The sequence below is a fragment of the Trichoderma citrinoviride genome (genome assembly GCF_003025115.1).
Source record: "Trichoderma citrinoviride strain TUCIM 6016 unplaced genomic scaffold BBK36scaffold_5, whole genome shotgun sequence".
Lineage (NCBI taxonomy): Eukaryota > Fungi > Ascomycota > Sordariomycetes > Hypocreales > Hypocreaceae > Trichoderma > Trichoderma citrinoviride.
Genome location: NW_020194713.1, coordinates 1,852,629 through 1,868,468, shown reverse-complemented (window position 1 = coordinate 1,868,468; position 15,840 = coordinate 1,852,629). Strand labels below are relative to the sequence as shown.

At 50.1% G+C, this 15,840-nt stretch overlaps 3 protein-coding genes across 3 annotated transcripts; 2 read left to right on the top strand and 1 right to left on the bottom strand.

Annotated features, from left to right (window-relative positions):
- Window positions 1–3,187: 3,187 nt before the first annotated feature.
- BBK36DRAFT_1115923 (acetyl-CoA synthetase-like protein) lies at window positions 3,188–6,483 on the top strand (the record flags this gene model as incomplete). Its single annotated transcript, XM_024890178.1, has 3 exons — window positions 3,188–4,130; window positions 4,199–4,274; window positions 4,323–6,483. The coding sequence occupies 3 exons, from the start codon at window positions 3,188–3,190 to the stop codon at window positions 6,481–6,483; spliced, it is 3,180 nt and encodes a 1,059-aa protein (XP_024751091.1).
- Window positions 6,484–7,456: 973 nt separating this feature from the next.
- On the top strand, window positions 7,457–8,566 carry BBK36DRAFT_1115671 (hypothetical protein; the record flags this gene model as incomplete). Its single annotated transcript, XM_024890152.1, has 1 exon — window positions 7,457–8,566. The coding sequence occupies one exon, from the start codon at window positions 7,457–7,459 to the stop codon at window positions 8,564–8,566; it is 1,110 nt and encodes a 369-aa protein (XP_024751090.1).
- Window positions 8,567–9,006: 440 nt separating this feature from the next.
- BBK36DRAFT_1197839 (DUF500-domain-containing protein) lies at window positions 9,007–10,818 on the bottom strand (the record flags this gene model as incomplete). Its single annotated transcript, XM_024897007.1, has 3 exons — window positions 9,007–9,018; window positions 9,099–10,441; window positions 10,614–10,818. The coding sequence occupies 3 exons, from the start codon at window positions 10,816–10,818 to the stop codon at window positions 9,007–9,009; spliced, it is 1,560 nt and encodes a 519-aa protein (XP_024751089.1).
- Between the last annotated feature and the right edge of the window lie 5,022 nt (window positions 10,819–15,840).

Sequence of the window (15,840 nt, the reverse complement as noted above, 5' to 3'; positions counted from 1 at the left end):
AGCGAGTGGGAAGAAGATGTAGAGAAAGCGGCCCAGAGAGCCTGAGTGTTTACGGACTTGACTGGTGTTCTTTTGCAGTCCGAAGCCATTCGACATGACAGTCTTTGCCATTGAACTTTCAAGGCCTTCGATGAATTTCACGATTATATCAGAATTCAATGATCAAGACGGCCGAGTATATGTCTCGCTGGGTTGTAGTCTGCTGTTATATGGCGCAGTCGCCTTGAATATCTAGTCTAACGATCAGGCTCAGCCGATGAGGATAGTACCTACACGCCTGAATCTCAGTCCTAATAACAGCCCGCCCGACTTTGGTAAAAGCTTCTATCCCCAATCAAATGTCGGTCAAGAATGCTCAATGCACGAGACACCGAAAGTTCAGAAGTCTGCCTCTCCTTCATATCTGGCCTTGGAATTTGCGATAGGCGGTGACGCTCCGTTCATCGGATCGCCTCTATTGCCCACCTCGTTGACCTCTACATACGTAACATTGAAAGGGAAACCCTGGAGATATCACAGAGTTGGGCAGTCGAACGTCTGGACTAACGCCGTCTTAGCGAACTCGTGATGATATACTCTCAGAGTTTCAGTGGTGGCTCCGTCCCTCTTCAACCGGGCTCCTGGACGGAAGCGAGCCGCCAATGCCCCAATGTACATGCGAGCGAGACATATATAAATGCCGAGGATGTGGTCGTCTTACTGCAAGAACCATTAATGATCAATACCGCAGACGACGTGGTTGAGTTTCCTGTAATAATGAAAGTGATCACTGGTCTGGAACGTGATGCTGGACTCGGCACTTGGCGGAATATGGGGTTGATGCCTCAGTCGCAAACTCGCGATGGATGCGAAATCCTTCGCAGACCTTTTTAAAACCAATTTGGGGTAGTATTCTCTCAGTCCGAGCCTTCACTTTCAACTCTCGCGTGAACATATTAGTAAGAGAGGAGGATGAGGAGGACGCTACACCCCAGCGCAACAGACATTCTCGGTAAACCATTCAAACAATATGGCGCAGGGCAGTTCCGATTACTGCCTTCCTCCAAAGCCTAGCCAATATATCGATCTGCTTGTCGAATGACCCCGGATAACCTAAGACAGCAGTTAAGGCTTCAACCTGAGCCAGCGTCTCCGGCATTCCAGTTGCACGGGATGCTACGCATGATAGCGTATTTCTACCCGTTACAACAAAATAGTCACAGGAGCAGAGCTCACTTCTATGACACATGGTACTCCGTCTGCATGATTTGGGATTCGAAATGGCATGACGTTCCTGGGTCAATACCTTAGTTATCAGCCCTTGGAGTCTTATGGCGCCTGATTTGTATAGGCAGGAGGGGCTTTGCTGCTCCAGAGATGAAGCGGCGACTACTCAGTACCTACCTATGGAAGACTTTACATCTTCTGTCGAGGGCCAGTTCCTCTTCTGGGCGATGGAAATGACTCGAATACCACGTTAGAATTACCGGTGTATCGAGTTCCCAAACAAGAATAATTGCCTCGGAACAGAAAATAACGATGTGACGCTGGATACTTCGACGGACTCACCTCTCACTCCAGGCTGTACTGTGTGTATCACTTTGCGCCGAAAAAAGGAGAGATGAGCGAATAACAATAAAACATTACTCGATACTCCGTAAGTGGATTACTTCGTAGGCGACACCGAGAGTCCATCGGCTCCGATGTGCCACGAAGTCCATAGACGACGGATGTTGAAACTCACTCGGGATGGAGACTCAGCGAAAAGCCAGGCAAGAAGTAAGGTGCCGAACGCATGATGCCCCCTTTTAGGTGTAAACTACATTCCCGAGGCATATGCGCCCTTTTTTTCGCAGGTTTATTCTGCCTGCATCAGGGGGTTTCTTGAAACAGTCTCCCTAAGTGGACCTCCGTATCGGCGCAGTAGTAGGAAATGTTGCCGCGGCGATATAACGGAGCACCGGCTGCCAAATTAACGCCGCTCCGAGACATATGTGGATCGATGAAGCTCTGTTGGCGATTGCTACGTACTCGTACGGACTACTTTTGAGAGTATGAACCGAAAAATGTTGGTACAATAGTGGGCTCCTATTCCAGTTGCTAAACGCGTAAGGAGAATTTGGTAAACTCCGTACATCGGGCCCGGCGCGGCACTTGATGTGTCGTGGTACGCTTTGATCGCCGATAGGCCGAGAATCTGGCGGGAGTGCTGACCACGTCGACGGCCCGCCAGCCACATCTCTTTAAACCAAGCCAATGATGAATAGTCCGGAGCAGGGGTTTGTCTCTCACCGAGCTGGGTGGGTTTCTTTTCCATCCAGGTACGTTCTACGTTATAAGCCTTCTGGGCTAAGTGTAAGATCATTTACTGGAAGGACTTGGCCTTGTCTCTGTCCCATAGATGCATGCAGTTCGCATTTGCTGCTACCACAGTAGAGTGAGTGGATGTCGCAGTTTTTTTTTTTGTGAGCGGAAATAATATTTGGTGCTTTCTGTGGGCGGCTAACACGGCAAGGCTATAGACCTCTTTCCACACCTTCTGGCGGTTTCCATCTCCCGGTGGTCCGAGGTGTCAACAAGAGAGGACGAGCGAATCAAGTCTTATTGAGGTAACCCAACTGAACGGCCAAGCTTAGTACCACCAATGTGAAGTGACATGCCCCTTTCAAGTCGAGCTAGCATTGCAAGAAATAGATCACCGGACAGTCCGTGGACTCAGCCTAATCAAAAAGTCCACGATGCTGTATCACTATACACTTGATCTCAAAGGGGCTAAGAGCCGAGGCTTTTTCTTAAGGTATTGAGTCGTATGCGAAGTATTAGTCCAGTACCCCCAAAATATACGTTTGATCCTCGGAACCGGCTCCCATCAAGCTTCCACACCGACAAGGGGGACCAAATGATCCACTCGGATTGTCCCTGAAAGACGGCGGATGGCTTCGGCTGTGGCGTTGACGGGGGTCCGATCTACGATGTAGTATGCCGATTCCAGAATCACAAAGGAAGCAGTAGCCAGGAAATTGGATGCGTGACGTCGTTATAGTACCAATGCTTTGATCCGCTACCAGCACATTATATAAAGCTTCTGTATTACCCTTCATGGAATCTTGTCAGAAGCCACGCCATAGTCACAACATTCTCCATCAACTGCAATCCAACCCTTTCTTTTAGACGATCTGAAAAACTGGTGCTACGTCAGTCACCAAACATGCCCGGACGCCTCGACCGAAAACCGCAATACGGACAGCGCCTTTTGGTCAATGTCGTTGATGAGTACGCGGCTAACGAGCCTGAACGCACGTTTGTCTATCAGCCTTTATCCAGCAACCCCAAGGATGGGTTTCGTCCCATCACGTTCAGGGAACTCTCCAACGGAGTGAACCATCTCGCTCGCGAGCTCCTCCGAGAGACTCCAGAACAGATCGACGAGAAAGACGAGTTTCCCACGGTGGCCTATATTGGGCCAAACGACATACGATATGTAATTGTCATGCTTGCCTGCATCAAAGCTCATCACAAGGCTTTGTTCATTTCGCCTCGCAACAGCATTGAAGCTCAGCTTTCGCTGTTCAAAGCCACGGACTGCACTCAAATCATATATGACGCCTCGATGAAATCCGCGGTAGAGACATGGCTTCAATCATATCGCATGCCGGCAACGGTAGCTCCCGACATGGACGTTTGGCTTCAGTCGACGGCGCCTCATTTACCATACGACACGCCGTTTGAAGAGGCGAGATGGCACCCAATGCTGGTTATGCATACCAGCGGCTCAACGGGCATTCCAAAGCCCATTGTTGTTCGCCAAGGAAGTCTCGCCATCGCGGATACTCTCCGGGACGAACCACCTCTGGACGGTGCTCCTTCAATGTGGAGTTACTGGGCGACCGCCAGCTCAAAGATATTTTCGCCCATGCCCTTATTCCATATGGCTGGAACTGCGTGCACGGCTATATTCGGAATATACTATGGTGTCCCCATGGTATATGGCGTATCGAATCGACCCCTGAGCGCTGACATGGTTGCCGAATGCCTTGTCCATTCGCAGTCCGATTCGGCTTTGCTCCCTCCGTCCATCATTGAGGACATGAGTGTGAACGACGCACACGTTAAGCTCTTGGCCAACCTCAAGCTTACGGGCTTCGGCGGAGGTAAGGACTGAACAAATTCCCCTTCTTTATTTTCATGTCATGGTGGATAATCATTAACAAATGGATAGGCAATCTCTCCCCTTTGATCGGAGATGAGCTTGTTAAGAAAGGTGTCAAGCTTACAAACGTAATTTCTTCGACAGAGTAAGTTTATCTCTAATCCATCTCAGTGCTGAAGACTAACCAACCCAGGATTGTACCATATCTGATTCACTACCAGAAAGACCCTGAACTATGGCAATGGATCATCATCAATGCTGAAGAAATGGGTGCTCAGTTTCGCCTAATCTCGGACGATGACATATACGAAATGTTTGTTTGTCGAAAACACCCTACGGAACCACTGCGGCAGGCTCTCTTTTACACCTTCCCGGATAAGACGGAGTGGTCTACAGGGGATATGTACAAGAAGCATCCCACGAAGCCGAACCATTGGCTCTATAATGGCCGTACAGATAACGTTATCGTCTTTTCGAACGGCGAGAAGCTCAATCCTGTCGACATTGAGGCCGCTGTTGTCGGCCATCCCGCTATTAGGGCCGCCCTTGTAGTCGGGCAACAAAGGTTCCAGCCCGCTCTCATCTTGCAGCCAAACGAACACCCAAAAGATGAAGCGGCCAGAGAAGCCCTCATCAACAGTGTGTGGCCAATTGTGGAAGAGGTCAACAAGGTCACCGTGGCCCATGGAAGGATTTCTCGCAATATGATTGCCATCTCAAATCCTGAGAAACCATTTTTGCTGTCACCGAAAGGCTCCATTCAACGAGTCGCGACGGTGAAGCTCTACAAGGACTTCATCAATGAGCTATATGCGGATACGGATGAGGGTATCGAGATGGAAGAAGCGCCTTCACTGAATATATCGAACCTGGAAGCCTTGACACATTCCATTGTGGATATTGTCAGATCGCAAGTTGGCAAAGTCGAGGTCGACTCTGAGACGGATCTTTTCAGTATTGGAGTCGATTCGATGCAGGTCCTTACTCTTTCCAAGATTCTACGCTCCGCCTTGGAATCTGCTGGCGTAGCGATAGACAAGGATACCGCTGCTGCTCGTGCCATTTACGCGAATCCAACAATCAGTGGCTTAGCGCGGCATCTATACTCGACAGTCATCAGCGGCGACAACGCGGGCGACGCAGATGAGGGAGAGATCCGCGCCATGTCTCGAATCATCGAGAAGTATACTGCCGACCTTCCGCCTCCCAATAAATCGCAATCTCATCCGTTGGATGAAGGACAGACTGTCATCGTCACTGGTACTACGGGGTCCCTTGGTGCCTACATGCTTGACCAGCTAATCAAGAATCCTCGAGTGGCCAAGATTATTGCTTTCAATCGTGGTGAGGATGGAGGACGCTCCCGCCAGTCAGCCTACAATGCTACCCGAGGGCTGAGCACGGATTTCTCCAAAGTCGAGTTCCTCGGTGTCGACCTCTCTAAACCACTGTTCGGCCTCACTCAGGCCCAGTACGACGATATCTCGGCCACGGCCGATCGTATCGTTCACAATGCATGGCCTGTTAACTTCAACATCAGCGTTACTTCGTTCGAGCCATACATTTTCGGTGTCCGTCAACTCGTCGAATTTTCGAATAAGGCAGCTAAGAGAGTTCCAATAATTTTCATCTCGAGCATTGGAACCGTGAATGGCTGGACGAAGCAGGAGCCCGTCCCCGAGCATCGCCTCGATGATCTAACGCTGCCAAAAATGGGCTACGGCCGGTCAAAATATGCTGCCAGCTGCATTCTGGACGCGGCTGTTGAGAAATCTGGCATTTCGGCCGCCATCATTCGAGTCGGGCAGATTGCTGGTCCGCGAACCAAGGAAGGCGTCTGGAATCCCCAGGAATTCATCCCGAGTCTGATTGCAAGCTCGGTCCACCTCGGCATGCTGCCAGCCAGTCTCGGACCTATGGACGTTATAGATTGGACGCCAGTGCAAGACATTGCTGGATTAGTTTTGGACATTGCTGGAGTCACCCAAAGGGTTCCCCTGTCAGATATTTCGGGATATTTCCACGGAGTCAATCCGTCCGCTACGAGCTGGGCTGATCTGACAAGGATTCTCAAAAGCTACTATGGAGATCGCATCAAGGCCATCGTCCCTCTGGATGAGTGGATTCGTGCCCTTGAAGCAAGCGCTGTGAATGCTACAGCCGAGGATGCGGAGAAGAACCCCGGAATCAAGCTGATTGACACTTACAAAGGAATGGATGAACAAAGAAGAGCAGGTATCGGTCACGCTTACCTTGACATGACAAGGACTGTGGCACACAGTCAGACCATGAGGAGCCTTGGGCCAGTTGATGAGGAGCTGATGAAGAACTGGTGTGACCAGTGGAACTATTGATGTAGGCGATTAGTTAGGCATATTTGGGATAGACTAGGGACACATTGGAGACAATTATAGATCCACGATGTAGACGAGAAATTGCTTTGTGTATTCGCAATGACCGATTTGATCGGTGTGTCTTAGCGACTAGTAGTAAATTGACGGGTAAGCAATCGCCTCGTCGCACTTCAAACTGTGCGACCTCTAATGAATGCTTATGGGATCGGCCCCAGCTATCTTACTCTCTACGTACCATTCTTCTGTTCGCCATTCGTTGTTCCTAGCTCCGTTAGTCCCAATAGCTCCTTGTCTGATTCGCGTTTTTGCGTGTTTCAATGGATGTCACTGATAATAATGGCGGCCATTGTCCAGATTACGCGACCTTCACCCACAGGATTTACGGTCTGTTTAGGCTCAGATGAGGATCACGTTGATTAGGCTACAGCTGGCAATTGCGTCATACGTTTCTCTGGCAAGCAAGCAAGCAAGCAAGCAAGCAAGCAAGCAAGCAAGCAAACAAGCAAACAAATAAAGATGTCGATTACCGCCAGTTTGTGTTTTGTCCTACATAGGTAGTCTCTGCAATGGCTTCATTGAATGGCGTATGGAACGAAGCCACGTAACGACCGCCAGCAACCACTGCATATGCTCATAAGACGGACAGAACAAGGCGCTTCTTACCGGTGTATCTGTCCTCTGAATCTGAGCCTGACTGGCATACGAAGTCAAGCATAACCAATGATAGAGGCGTTGCGCAGTAGACTGCAGAATCTCCACAAAGAGGGGCTGCATGTCGTGAGGATTAAAGGGTTCAATATCCTGATCATTCTTGTGTTCTCAGCCAATCGAGATCTGGTTATTTTCTTGAAGGCGAGAGGAACGCTTTCCCTTTCCCACGTCAAGATTGCCCTCAAGCGCCGGCATTTTGTCCCAGCTGGATCGAAACACGCCGCGCAATCTTCACGTTTATGCTACATTCGATTCGGTGAACATGGGGTCGCTTCCCACAGAGTTTTCCCCCTTCCCTCGTCTGCCAGCTGAGTTGAGGCTCAAGGTATGGAAATCGGTACCGAGGCCTTCTCGCGTGATCGGAATTCTGCCTCCAGCCTCTGATTGGTATCGCCATCATTTTCGCTATATCGGTTCTCGAGCAAGCAGAAGGGCCGAAGAACAAAGCACTCAGCAACGGTATCACTACCGATATATCGTGCAGCCCAAGGAACACGCGATATTCCCGCTGCTTCACGCAAATCACGAAGCCCGAGCTGTTTGGCTGCCTCATTTTTTCCAGCCCTCTCACTTTTGTAACGTGTCTGGTGTCGATATACGCTTCGATACACCGTTTATTAGCTACGACACCGACACCTTCACCGTCTTCGACGGATGGCCTTCAAAGGGCATCCCGGAAGATGTTTTTCTGAATCCGCTCCTGGCAGATACGAACGATGAGCCCGTAGACGGCTTCATTGCTCTTGATCGCAACCGAATAACGAACGTGGCCCTCTGTGAAATCCCGGGAGACATGCAGGCGTTCGCAAGCGCACTTGCCATCCGAACTCTACCAAACATACAGACGTTGACAATCTTAGCTTTGGGGCCCGATGCGAAATGGGAGCCTGAATCTTTGGCTGCTGCTGGGAGCGGCGTTGACATCACTTACAGCTTGTCAGTACTCGAGATGCTGGCAGTGGATGTGCAGCGCATGAACGCGGACATCTACGATTTACCCCTGGAGCTGGTTCAAAAAAGCCCATTTTTCAACGACGCAAGGCTACGGCATGCAGTAGCTCTATCGCCCAACATACGGCCGCTCGGTCGCTACAAGACATTCGTGCTATCATTGCTTTGGCATGAGCTCAGGGAAGAGCATGCAGCAGAGGCAGTCACGGCATCTTGGTGGGATTATGTGGAATATCTGTTTGGCAGCGGTGCCGGCTCGAATGACGCAAAATGCCCTCTGATGCTGCGTGGCTGTGGCGCCGACGGCCATACCAGGCGAGAGATGATGGGATGGAGGCCCAGGTTCGAGGTGAACTACAAGCTTCTAGCTGCAGCTGATTGGCGAGTTGAGCTGGAACGTATCGGAATTGTCAAGTCATGAGACGTGGGTTGCTTGTGGAAATGTAATGATTCCTGGTATGCAGTGGACTGCTTCAATACATCATTGATACCCATCAAAGTCCAATCAGACATGGAAGGGCCAATGTAAAGGGCTATTAGCTAGATACGGCCATACATGTCATTGGCACAGAGGAAGGATAACTTTCAATATCTATAACACACGTGAAAAGTAATAATACATTGTCTTGGTATGTTCAGCATCGGTTATACTCCTCCCAATGGAGTATATGCATTATTTAGTCAGATTTGAGAAAGCTGCCAGGCAGCGTCTGGAATTTGTCGGCTTCCTCCCGGGCGTCATTGTCTGTGGAGTGTTCCGAGTCGAAAAGTGTGTTGGTGGATTCTTTCCGTAGAACCGGGAGGTCAATCTCTTTGCTTGCCGGCGTCTCCTTTGGTGAAAGCGACGTTGCTTCGCTCGTGTCATCGTTCGTGCTGCCTTCCGTCTCTTTGGCAGTGAATTCTGATCGGGTAGCAGACGACAGATCCTCCTCGTGGTTCGCCTCTTCGCTGACAGCCGCTTTCAGATCCACCTCCTCAAACTCGGGTTTGAGGGGCCGGGAGATGTTCCTCGGTGGCAGCGGAGGCGGCACGCGGGCAGGAGTAACTACGGCGTCCACTGGAGGGGCGCTGATGGATTGTGATCGCAGATCGGAGGGCGACAAGAATGCAGCTTCGGACCTTTCGTCATCTTCACTGAAAAAGGTCAGGCTGTCATCTCGCCCCCAGTCGCGGTCAATGCTGTTTTTACGGCCCTTTGAGCTCCACGGACTATCGTTGACAGAGTTGTATAATTCGTTAGACTCGTCGTAGAGATTCCGATGGTGGAAGGTATGGAAGACGGGGCTTGTGACTGGAGTAATGACCTCGTCTGTCTGTGTCCCGGCATCCGAAGACTCGTAGTGCCGATCCGAACTCCATCTCAGTCGAGATGATGTATAGCTGTCCCGATTGCTCCTGGTTTCTGACGTTTCCATGCTGCGCCTGTTATGAAACTTGCCATAAACTGGACTAGACGGGCTCGGGTTGTACTCAAACTGGCTGCTGGAGGGTCTCGTGTGAGTTCCCGCTTCCACAATTTCCAGTCCTTCCCTCTGCAGAGCCAGAACGCCATAGGGATCTGGGTCGTCAGGTTCGGGAATACCGAATAGCTTCCCGTCGGTGGGGGCTTCGACATCCACGTCGCCAGGTGCAGGCTGCCCCTCGAGCTCGTCCATCAGCTCTTCGTCAACATCCGTCCGGCCTTCAGCAGCCTTCAATGTCTCCATCAACATCTTGAGCTCTGGCGGTCGTCGCTTGGTCTTTCCAGCCAAGATATCGGCGACACCTATTTTCTCTCCATAGAAGCGTGCATTTTCATCCGTACGCTCAATCACGACTGTACCGTCGAACTGGACACCTGCGTAGAAGCCACGCGACTTGAGGTATGTGAATACCGGCCTGTTTGCTTGCTTCCACTTGCCGTCGTTCTCCAAAACACCACCCATGCCGACGGGACCGGCGACTGCACTGATCTCCCCGCCCAGGGTGGCCCGAATCTTAGTAAAGGCCTCGAGGGCCTTGCGATTGTTGATTACCAGTACGCAGTCGTAAATGTCGACACCGACAAGGAATCCCAACCCCGCCGTGTGGAGCAGGATTCCCGATGGAGGGGACCATGATCCGTCTTCTTGTCTGGCCACCAATACGCCGGAGCCGCCGGAACCGGATACCCACAGTCCGGTGCGCATCGTCGTGAAAATGGCGAGGCCAACGGCATTCTCTATAACCTTCTGGGGTATCTTCTTGATGACTCGCTGTTTCCGTTTCGGGCCGGCATCATCGGCTGGGCGCTCTTCTTCTGTGTAGAAGCCATCCTCTGCATTCCGGCAATTGTCAGCGATTGATGCAAAGTATTAAAGAACAGATGCAAGTTGCAGTGGCGCTATGAAGAGCGGAGAAGACAAAAGCTGGCGAGCCACAAAACGGCGTCACCACATCACCCATGAGCAATAAACAATCGGAACATCGTAAGTAAAGTCAATACGCACTGCAAAATGATCGCAAGATTCTCGCCGCCTTGTCGCTCTCTTTGTCCAGAGTCGTTGGCCAAAACGCTTCGCTGCCAATGCGGTTGGATAGTCGATTGACGGGTGCTCCGAGCTTATCTGCCCAGCCCCAGACCTTGTCAAAGCCCTTCTTGCTTGTTGTCTTGGTCGTATCCCAAGATGGTAGCTTGGACTTGACCTTCTGCATCGTGCTCGCTCGAAAGAATGCGGTTTCAGGAGAGGAGGAAGAATGACTTGATGGCTGATACTGAAGCCCAGGGGGTATTGAACGGATGTTTGAAACGGCTTCAGTCGATGGAGCATCGAAAAGCAGTTCACAACTATCATGGAGTGGCGCAAGTTAATTCGTCCCGCCCTTTATATCATCCAACATGCCACTACCGATCGTCTTCCGCTCCTCCCGATACCCAGCCACAGATGCTACTGTCGGGTGACGCATCTTACTACGGATCAGTCGGCGTTGCCGCAAGGAGCTCACTCAGCAAGTGATTTCCACAAGTCCAATAGAGCAAAATCTTGCTATGATGCTCCGATGAATTAATTCAGGCTTGCGAGATTGATCTAGAATACATAGCGGACTCCGGGCTACGAGTATGTAATCACTTACCAACGGATGGCCGTTTCTTTTACAAACACAGCTTACACGCGCCCTTGTCCGCTCTATCGATACTTATACTACGGAGTACAGACAGCAGATCGTCTATTCCCCTCCATTCTACCCCTGCCCGTCATGATCGGTGCTATTGATGATGACGTCGTCAGAGCCCACAGTTCACACAAGCGCTGAATCATCAGAGACACACGCAGAATTGGCATGCATTCGAGAATAGAGAGTATCGGTCATTCCCATGACCGAGGGCCGTACAAATACGTACGACATGACGCAGCTCTAGAACGCAATGTGCGGGAGCAATTGGCTTTTGAAGCACTGCAGGAGCTTCATGGTTTTGAGCCGGCTTTGACGTCCAGCTCGGATTTTCGTTTTCATCGTAAACGCTTTTCTCAGTCGTACACAGATTGACGGCAATTGGGTTTGGTTGTACCCGGTGCCCACGCCACATGAGCCAGTACGAAGCAAGCCCACGCAACGCTGACTTTGAGATTGCCACCTATAGCAGGTACGCTTCGAACTCTTAAGTCTGTCAGCGTGGCGGACAAGCTGAAGATGAAGAGCTTCTCCACGCGAATTGAAAGATAAATGTGTGCTGGCGGCCATGCAGGGAAAGGATTTAGAGGGCGCTGCTATCCTCCCTCTTGATGAGTTTTGCAAGCGACAGCCTTTTCTACCACGCAGCGACAAACCATAGTGACGCAGCATGGACAGCCAGAACCCGCGGAAACGGTGAAGCCAGCGCCTCATTGAGGCCTCTCGGAGAAGACTCCAGTCGCCAATGACCTCAACCTCCCGGCGCCGAAGGATCTGACATGTCTTATCCTGACGATGCCAAACGAGATCTTCTTAGCGCGCATTTGGAAGTTCGTTCGCGTTGACCTGCAAGTACTTCTCCGAAAGTCATCTGTCCTAATAAAACGGCTGCTACGTCTTGAAAGAAGAGGATCTCGCTATTATCTTGTCGGCATGGTTGAGGAACGTATTTGACATATAGTTCTGCTTCTGCTGCAACATAACTCGCCCGTGGAGCCCCCGGCTTGGCTGGGATGGCCAAAGCCATAGAAGGACTATTGGCCCCTTCAGAGACTTGGACCGGAAGAACAATGGCTCCGCATGGGGAAATAGCAAACTCATACAGGCGTATGGCACATTCATAAAGATTCACGACATTGAGTGTATGAAAGCGATATGGTTCTAAGCCGCCATCAATATAGTCCCACTCACAGCATACCTCTCGATAGCCTAGAGCATTCGGCAAGACTGTACCAAGAGGTTTTTCAGCACTAAAACCCATGGCTTCTAGGCTATGTGTGTCCCTCGAAACGTGATGCTGAAATCGATTACGGAAATACGATCAAGGGAAGAGAATGCTTTGGGGTTTTTAATTCGATCTATCCACAAGATCTGGAAGACAGACTTTACATGTTTTGCGCCTTTCTGGTAATGGTCCACTCAAACTCTGGTCGCATGGTGCAGACCTGATTGCGAATGTGGGGCCCAAGATTTGTCAACGCTTGAGATTAAATGCTCAGCACCGGAATTACAACGCCGCCTTCGCCGTCGCCGTCGCCGTTCCGTTGGAGCAAGAAAGCGGCGTGAAGAGGCCCCTTTTTTCGTCTCTTCTACAGTAGACAGATAGTCAGGCACTTCAATTTGGCCCAAATTTGGGGATATGTGGCCGGAGGGTAGATGCCTCTTATGCGACACCGATTATGACATTGCTTGCAGACAAGACAGAGAGGCAAGAGTGGAGCTTCAGCCCTACCACTTACCACTGTCTCGGGACATGCCGATCTTTCGATGGTGGATTTTGGGCCTGATTCACTCATATGCCATTTTGCCATTATAATTCTTGACTCATCGGACTGAACCTCAACTGACTGAGACTGAATAGGACACTGAGGAGCCTCCTAGCCCCGAGCTGGAGAAGTCGAAATCTCGCCAGCTCGAGTTTGATGGTGGAGGAGCCCGTCGGATATGGCATGATACTTCGTAAGGTCCAAAGGAAGAAACGGGGTATAATGGACGTGAAAGAAAGTTGGTACTGTATATAACTTCAATAGCATGTTGTTTGCATATACCACGGACAGTCATATATAAACCTTTCAGCCAACTATTTCAACCTAGTCATTCACTCCAATAGTTATAGAAGGATATTTATTCTTCGCATCTAATGTGACTTTCCAACCTATAGGCTCCAACTGTAACCCTACAATCTATGTTGCGCATCATTTTGTTAGGCAGCCTGTAATTCTTCGTATGACAAAACTGCCAAGCTGATCGCAAGGTCACTGGCATCGGCGCCGCCATAACACATGTTTTGTACTGGTGACGCGGAGGAAATAGCTATGTATAGGCGAGGCAGTTGATTCATTCATAACATACTGCCGGGTTGAACGGGGGCCTTGCCGAAGCCTTCATTACTCTCCCTGGCCAATTTTGTGAGAGGTAGCTCAGAGACGAGAGTAGCTTGACGTGCCAGAGAGAATTGGCAGGATTGTACGATATGCTCAGCAGGTCGATGTGCTGCTAGCCAGCGACCAATTACTCCTAAACTTTCCTTGGACCAAGGTAGCATTGTTCAATAAGATGACTTTTACTGAAATCGACTGGCATGAACCAAACCTTTTTTTTCTTTAAAGAAAGTGAATGATCCTCCGCCACGTGTCCGCAAAGCCTTTTCCCATTTCCCAGCATCACCTCGGATCAGAAGCCTGGAGGACGAGACTTCGATGGCTCAGCAATTCTGATCAGAGTATCGTCAGACATTTGTTGATCATTGCGCTGTGTGAGCTTTGTATAGTGGTGTCCAGTGGATGTGAATGACAGAGCATTCAGCAGATGAGTGACTCAGAAGATATTCTTCACTGCATAAGCAGCTGCTTTCGTGTACTCCGGCATCCTTTGTTCTACCTTATGGAAGAAGAACTTGAGGTCCCTAAATGCCAACAGACTGAATGCTACATGTCGGAACGAGCACGTAGAATTTTCAGTCAAGGGGATACAAGTTGTGGTAACAGTCTTCTTATCTCCTGGTCGCACACCTAAAGTCTCACTTACATGATGTTCAACAACAAAGTGAGATGTCATATATTAAAAGGCCCACGCTGAGAGTCATGCGCCCGATGACTTCAGCAGCTCCAGGCCTTGGAGTAGTCGAAACTGAATGCATACTAGCATGCACCTGCTGATATTCTGCTCATAAGTGGTGGCCCGCCTTGTCCGCCTCACATCCAGTTATTATACATACTTGTGCCTGATAATATCACCTACGTAGGTACATACGTAGGCGTCGTCGATCCAAGCCCAAATGCAGTATGGGATCAATACATCATGGGAAACGGCTCACAATTCCAACCAAGACCGTAACCCATCATCATGTAGGCTGCCATTGCGAAAGACGAAAGCACAATCTAGAGCCAGCAACCATTTGGAGCTACGAATCCTATAATAGAGCGTGGAATGGAGCCGTGAGATTGCAGATCACGGCAATTTGTTTACTTGCTCCTCAGCAGAGTCACTAGCAGCCAATCGGGGAGCGGACGACTCAGCTCTCGATAAGCACTGAAATTTAGGATTCAAGGCTGCAGAAGCTCATCGTAAGACCTCCTCCTAGATGCAGTAGTACATCGTTTCTTACCACTCCAGAGATATGCACTGTCTCATGATCAACCCATGAAGTTTACTGCACATTTGTAGCATGCAGCATCAGACCAGCTCCAAAATTCATAGACGATAGCGACAGGAAGTTTACCATTTGCTCCCCGACACTGATGTCATCCTCAACTGCTGAGCAACTGCTGAACAACTTCGTATTTACTATGTAGTAGCTGCTCGTTTAGTACTGGAATCCTGGCTGGGGGCTTGCAGGAGAAACTCCACTAACACGACCCCTTTAAATTGCTTTCCCACGTGAGAAAGGCATGTTCAATCGGCAGCGGAATTGCTTCTACCGAGTACTACATACGATTATGCACTTCCTGGCAAGTTTGGAAAGCCCCATTGGGGACATTGAATGATCTCATACGAGTCGTACTATTGTGACTTCGTCAGTTTCCGTACCGAATCCGTACTCAGCAACATGCCATGAAATCCTTGCTGGAGGACCTAATACTACTAGTAGTAGCAGGGCCTAGCAGATCAGTTCTCACCATCACATCTACGGAGTACCACCCCACCAGAAACCACTTAACTTGATGGCTCTCTGCGGAGACACGGTCCGTATTATTGAAGAAGCAATAGCACGAGTAGGAAGCTGGTTTGAAGATTCAATGCATCACCTTGCCGGATTCCCGTGGTGTGGTGCCTATTTTTCCGTGGTCAACCAATGCTGACAGCAACTCCGCACAGCTTGAGACTTCACTTATAGTATACGAATCCCCAGCGCTAGAATGACCTTCTTCCCGATTAAGATGACGGCGCCACCGGTTGGCTGCCTTATTAGTCTGACCCCCTACGCTAGAATTGGAAGGCGGGATGGCTTGCTCGGCCCGATGCCACCATTTGGCCGTCTTTCTTAGGAATCTGCTTTGTCTTCTCTGCGGTCAGCTGCTTGTTACAGCGGCTTTCAAGCGGGCTCCCCAGCGGGCACACAGC